The 6,819-nt window shown below is 47.4% G+C and overlaps 1 protein-coding gene across 4 annotated transcripts in view; it reads right to left on the minus strand.

The window, feature by feature from the left end:
- PHF20L1 (PHD finger protein 20 like 1) overlaps positions 1-6,513 on the minus strand; it is an 81,017-nt gene extending 74,504 nt beyond the window's left edge. For 3 of the 4 annotated variants that reach the window (XM_045005409.1, XM_045005408.1, XM_045005406.1), the window contains exons 1-2: positions 6,349-6,513; positions 5,014-5,128 (exon numbers count right to left, since the gene is read on the minus strand). In XM_045005409.1, the coding sequence (XP_044861344.1) occupies positions 5,014-5,096 (83 nt within the window). In that variant the 5' untranslated portion in view covers positions 5,097-5,128; positions 6,349-6,513. The remainder of the gene's footprint in view (positions 1-5,013; positions 5,129-6,348) is intronic. The other variant, XM_045005407.1, reaches the window with a different exon arrangement.
- Between the last annotated feature and the right edge of the window lie 306 nt (positions 6,514-6,819).

Consider the following 6,819-nt stretch of genomic DNA (forward strand, 5'->3'; position numbering starts at 1 on the left):
AAAAATCAGTTCTATTTTCTTTTCAACATACACTGATTAAAGGATTTGTTTGAACAAAGTACTGCTGGTAAAAATGTGCCAGTTTGACAGTCCTGGAAATTTAAACCCTCTTTGTCTACACAGTAAATACTGCATGAGTAACTATATAATTTAACCTGCGGAACTCACTGACATACAGTATTATTGAGGGCAACAAGATTAGACATTTATGTGAACAAGAACATCCATGGTTATATCAGAAAGAATAAAAATGTGCAAGGGATATTGACCCTCATGACCGATGGCATCAATCACTAACTAACTGATAGGAGGTAAGAATAAACTTCTTCTGAAGCATATAGGACTAACCACTGTTAGAGACAGAAGACAGGATCAGACAGACTATTGGTTGTATCCACTATAGCAATAGTTCCTTCAAATTGACCGCTGAGACAGTACTTCTAAACAAACAAGCCAGGTTGAGTTACTAAATTTTGATTACGTCTGATTTTTCTGAGTTAACACATAGTGCAAGACTGAGCCCTGGTCTACACTACAGAATTACTTTGGTAGAATGGCTTTGCTCAGTGGCTTTGAATAATCCACACCCCTGAGTGACGTAGTTATACCGACCTAAGCACCAATGTGACGGAGAGACTGCCAAGACTCATCAAGCCCTCGGATCGCTACCCCTTCCTGCTTCTCCACATGGGCACCAATGATACTGCCAAGAATGACCTTGAGCGGATCACTGCAGACTACGTGGCTCTGGGAAGAAGGATAAAGGAGTTTTAGGCGCAAGTCGTGTTCTCGTCTATCCTCCCTGTGCAGGGAAAAGGCCTGGGTAGAGACCGTCAAATTGTGGAAGTCAACGAATGGCTACGCAGGTGGTGTCGGAGAGAAGGCTTTGGATTCATCAACCATGGGATGGTGCTCCAAGAAGGAGGAGTGCTAAGCAGAGACGGGCTCCACCTAACGAAGAGAGGGAAGAGCATCTTTGCAAGCAGGCTGGCTAACCTAGTGAGGAGGGCTTTAAACCAAGTTCACCGGGGAAGGAGACCAAAGCCCTGAGGTAAGGGAAATGGGATACCGGGAGGAAGCACAAGCAGGAGAGTGCAAGAGGGGAGTACTCCTGTCTCAGACCGAGAAAGTGAGACAATCAGCAAGTTATCTTAAGTGCCTATACACAAATGCAAGTAGCCTGGGAAACAAGCAGGGAGAACCGGAAGTCCTGGCACAGTCAAGGAACTATGATGTGATTGGAACAACAGAGACTTGGTGGGATAACTCACATGACTGGAGTACTGTCATGGATGGATATAAACTGTTCAGGAAGGACAGGCAGGGCAGAAAAGGTGGGGGAGTTGCATTCTATGTTCAAGTGGAGTATGACTGCTCAGATCTCCAGTATGAAACTGCAGAAGAACCTGAGAGTCTCTAGGTTAAGTTTAGAAGTGTGAGCAACAAGGGTGATGTCGTGGTGGGAGTCTGCTATAGACCACCAGACCAGGAGGATGAGGTGGACGAGGCTTTCTTCCGGCAACTAGCAGAAGTTACTAGATCGCAGGCCCTGGTTCTCATGGGAAACTTTAATTACCCTGATATCTGCTGGGAGAGCAATACAGTGGTGCACAGACAATCCAGGACGTTTTTGGAAAGTATAGGGAACAATTTCCTGGTGCAAGTGCTGGAGGAACCAACTAGGAGCAGAGCTCTTCTAGACCTTCTGCTCACAAACCGTGAAGAATTAGTAGGGGAAGCAAAAGTGGATGGGAACCTGGGTGGCAGTGACCATGAGATGGTCGAGTTCAGGATCCTGACACAAGGAAGAAAGGAGAGCAGCAGAATACAGACCCTGGACTTCAGAAAAGCAGACTTTGACTCCCTCAGGGAACTCATGGGCAGGATCCCCTGGGAGAATAAACATGAGGGGGAAAGGAGTCCAGGACAGCTGGCTGTATTTTAAAGAATCCTTATTGAAGTTGCAGGAAAAAAAATCCCAATGTGTAGAAAGAATAGTAAATATGGCAGGTGAGCAGCTTGGCTTAACAGTGAAATCCTTGCTGATGTTAAACACAAAAAAGAAGAGTACAAGAAGTGGAAGATTGGACAAATTACCAAGGAAGAGTATAAAAATATTGCTCAGGCATGCAGGAGTGAAATCAGGAAGGCCAAATCACACTTGGGAGTTGCAGCTAGCAAGAGATGTTAAGAGTAACAAGAAGGGTTTCTTCAGGTATGTTAGCAACAAGAAGAAAGTCAAGGAAAGTGTGGGAGGCAACCTAGTGACAGAGGATGTGGAAAAAGCTACATGTACTCAATGCTTTTTTTGCCTCTGTCTTCACAAACAAGGTCAGCTCCCAGACTACTGCACTGGGCAGCACAGTATGGGGAGGAGGTGACCAGCCCTCTGTGGAGAAATAAGTGGTTCGGGACTATTTAGAAAAACTGGACAAGCACAAATCCATGGGGCCGGATGCACTGCATCCGAGAGTGCTAAAGGAGCTGGCGGATGTGATTGCAGAGCCATTGGCCATTATCTTTGAAAAATCAAGGTGATCGGGAGAGGTCCCGGATGACTGGAAAAAGGCTAATGTCGTGCCCATCTTTAAAAAAGGGAAGGAGGAGGATCTGGGGAACTACAGGGCAGTCAGCCTCACCTCAGTCCCGGAAAAAATCATGGACCAGGTCCTCAAGGAATCAATTCTGAAGCACTTGGAGGAGAGGAAGGTGATCAGGAATAGTCAGCATGGATTCACCAAGGGCAAGTCATGCCTGACTAACCTAATTGCCTTCTATGAGGAGATTACTGGGTCTGTGGATGAGGGGAAAGCAGTGGATGTGTTATTCCTTGACTTTAGCAAAGCTTTTGATACGGTCTCCCACAGTATTCTTACCAGCAAGTTAAAGAAGTATGGGCTGGATGAATGGACTATAAGGTAGATAGAAAGCTGGCTAGATCGTCGGGCTCAACGGTTAGTGATCAATGGCTCCATGTCTAGTTGGCAGCCGGTATCAAGCGGAGTGCCCCAAGGGTCGGTCCTGAGGCCGGTTTTGTTCAATATCTTCATAAATGATCTGGAGGATGGCATAGACTGCACTCTCAGCAAGTTTGCAGATAACACTAAACTGGGAGGAGTGGTAGATACGCTGGAGGGTAAGGATAGGATACAGAGGGACCCAGACAAATTAGAGGATTGGGTCAAAAGAAACCTGATGAGGTTCAGCAAGGACAAGTGCAGAGTCCTGCACTTAGGACGGAAGAATCCCATGCACTGCTACAGACTAGGGACCGAATGGCTAGGAAGCAGTTCTGCAGAAAAGGACCCAGCGGTTACAGTGGACAAGAAGCTGGATATGAGTCAACAGTGTGCCCTGGTTGCCAAGAAGGCTAACAGCATTTTGGGCTGTTTAAGTTAGGGTATTGCCAGCAGATTGAGGGACGTGATCATTCCCCTCTATTCAACATTGGTGAGGCCTCATCTGGAGTACTGTGTCCAGTTCTGGACCCCACACTACAAGAAGGATGTGGAAAAATTGGAAAGAGTCCAGTGGAAGGCAACAAAAATGATTAGGGAGCTGGAGCACATGACTTATGAGGAGAGGCTGAGGGAACTGGGATTGTTTAGTCTGCAGAAGAGAAGAATGAGGGGGGATTTGATAGTTGCTTTCAACTACCTGAAAGGGGGTTCCAAAGAGGATGGATCTAGACTGTCCTCAGTGGTACCAGATGACAGAACAAGGAGTAATGGTCTCAAGTTGCAGTGGGGGAGGTTTAGGTTGCATATTAGGAAAAACGTTTTCACTAGGAGGGTGGTGAAGCACTGGAATGGGTTACCTAGGGAGGTGGTGGTTTTTAAGGTCAGGCTTGACAAAGCCCTGGCTGGGATGATTTAGTTGGGGATTGGTCCTGCTTTGAGCAGAGGGTTGAACTAGATGACCTCCTGAGGACCCTTCCAACCCTGATATTCTATGATTCTAAGTCAGCAGGAGAGCTTCTCCAGCCAACATACCTACTGCCTCTCGCAGAGGTGAATTAACTAAGCCGACAGGAGAAACTCTCTCTGATAGGCTTAGAGCATCTTTGTTAAAGCACTAAAAAGGCTGATGCAGCATTTTAAGCAAGTGTTGACCTGTTCTTCCAATCCTATTTTATTTCCAATCCTAGCTCTTACAGAGTTAAAGGTAATAAAAAGGTAAATAATTGGAGATATACCAATCTCCTAGAACTGGAAGGGACCATTTGATGAAAGGTCATCAAGTCCAACCCCCTGCCTTCACTAGCAGGACCAATTTTTGCCCCAGATCCCTAAGTGGCCTCCTCAAGGATTGAACTCACAACCCTGGGTTTATCAGGCCAATGCTCAAACCACTGAGCTATCCCTCCCCCCGTTGGTGTGTGACCCTGGCCAAGTCATAACTTTGGTGCTTCCGTTTCTCCACTGTTAAATGTACTTAACTACCTCACAGTGTACACTAAGAATTTTAATGTGCATGAAGTTTTATTACTGAATACTATATCAAGTTTTCAGTTTTCAAATTTGTGAGATCTGCTTACACCTTAAAATTAAAACAAAACCGGATCTTTGAGTTATTACTGGAATTACACACAAGTGCACTTGACCATCTTGCACGCAACACTGCATGCCAGAGTACTCTGAATACGTTTTTCATTTACTATCATGGTTAATTAATATTTTAGCAGATACAGACTGCCATGATAGACATATGCCAGTACCAAAGAGAACAAACTAATGTCTAGAAAAAGGATCATGACTAGAAATACAAGATAGCCATGCAAGAAAAAATAATTAATATTTTCTTTCAATTTGATTTTTAGAGGGATGTTTTCCTAAAATTCTATAACTGCTTTAGTTGATTTTTTTAAAAATAAGGATATTCATCAAATTAGTATATGGACTGATTGATACATTAATTTTTAATACAAATCAAACAACTGAAGCTAAAGACAGCTCACAGTACAAGTGAAATAAATTTCTGATCTAATTAAGCATTGCATTATGACTTCCTTACCATTTTTGTAAGTAGTCCAGTGCTTCCAAACGAGCACCAATCTCGAACGTGATCCCTGGACGACTTGGAGGCTTTTTACTCATCTTGATAACTTCTATTTTCTTTTTTTCCCCTACTTTTAGAGAAAAATATTTTTTTATATTGCAAAGCAGAAAGTACTATTGATTAAAAATACAAATAGCATTCCAAATGAATATATTTTAATCATGTGAAGAGATTCAAATCTATTATAAATGATAGCACTTATCACTATAGGATCTAGTGGTGCACTAAAACTGGAAATGTTTAGACTGTTATGCATAATAATATAAAAAGTATATACAAATAGTATTCCTTAAACCCCACCCCCAAACAGCTTCACCATCAACCTGCAATCTATTTACTTTGAAAAATGAGATACAAATGTGTTCTAATAATACACTTAGCCCTAATTCCCCATCAGCTTTAGTGATTTTATAATCTCATTTTCCTAGTTTTACATTTCCCCCCTGCCCTATTGCTGTACGAAAGGCCACACAAGCAAAAAGGGAAAATGACTGACTATAGAGAGGAAAGAATAACTATAGAAATGTACTGGCTAACGAACAACATAAACTGACAATACACAGAAAAATATTTATTTTCCTATAAGATTTCTGTCAATAATCTTGCATCTTATGTGCAACCATAGCAGGTAAGAACATTTCATCCAAAAGGACCAGTTTTAAATTGACGATACGTCTATTTAAAATTATATGGTGCATAAAGGTCCCCCCAAGAGCCTTGGTCTGGTCTGTGTCGCGGATAACACCCAGGCCTTGCTCTGGTCTGTGTCCATCTGGGTTCAGGGGTGCAGGAGGGAGAGCCCCAGGAGTTGGGCCACTCTGTTTAACTGGGTTGGTGAGGATGTAGGGGACCCCCCAAGCCCTGGCCTGTCTAGGTGTCTTTCTGGGGGGTGGGAGTGTGTAGAAAATCACCCAGCCCCTGGGCCAGGGAGACTGTCTGGGCTGGGGGAGGGTGGGGTGTGGACCCAGCTGTTTCTGTCAGGGGGAGTGGAGGATCCCCATGGCAGCTCTGACTCTGGAGGGAAGAGGGGGAGCCCCAGGCCGCTCTGGGGCTCTGTCGGGGGCGGCGGAGCCCCCAGGCATCAGCCACCTCTGGGGCAAAGGACGGTTTAAAACCCCAGGCCCCGGCTCCGCGGGGAAAGCTCCCCAGGAACCGGCCCAGAAGAAGCCTCAGGCCACAGTTCTGCCTGCGCCGGGGCAGGGGAGGCGGAGACAGCCGGGGCCCAGGCTCGGCTGGGGGGAGAGAGGCCCGGGAGCCCGGCCCGTACCCCGCTGCCCCTGGACTCCTTACCGCCTTCTCCGCCTCTCGGGACAGCGGCTGGGCCTGTCGCGGCCCCGAGCCCGATCCCGCTCCCGGCCCGGAGCCCGAGCCGCAAGCCCAGCCGGCTCCGCGCGCCGCGGCGCCTCCCGCTCCGACCGGGGACGGCGGGTGAGCAGCTCGGTGCGGCGGGGTGCGCCTCCCTCAGAGCCCCATCGTCCCCCTCCGCCTGCGCCCCGCCCCTCGCGCCCCAGCGCCCAGCCGCTCCGTCACCTCCCGGCGACAAGCCGAGGCGAGGCGGGGCAGGGCGCCGCCATCGCCCCCTCACGTGACCAGGGAGCCGCGGCGCGACACCCGCTTTACGGCGCGGCGGGGCGGGGGGACTGGAGCAGCGATAGCGCGGGGCTGGGGGAGTGTGGCAGGCTGGTGGGGTGACGCTGAGCGGGGCGCGCAGGCTCGTGTTGTGTGGGATGCGGTGTCAGGGGCGGGGGGGTTAAGAGCTTA

Source organism: Mauremys mutica, chromosome 2 (genome assembly GCF_020497125.1).
Source record: "Mauremys mutica isolate MM-2020 ecotype Southern chromosome 2, ASM2049712v1, whole genome shotgun sequence".
NCBI lineage: Eukaryota > Metazoa > Chordata > Testudines > Geoemydidae > Mauremys > Mauremys mutica.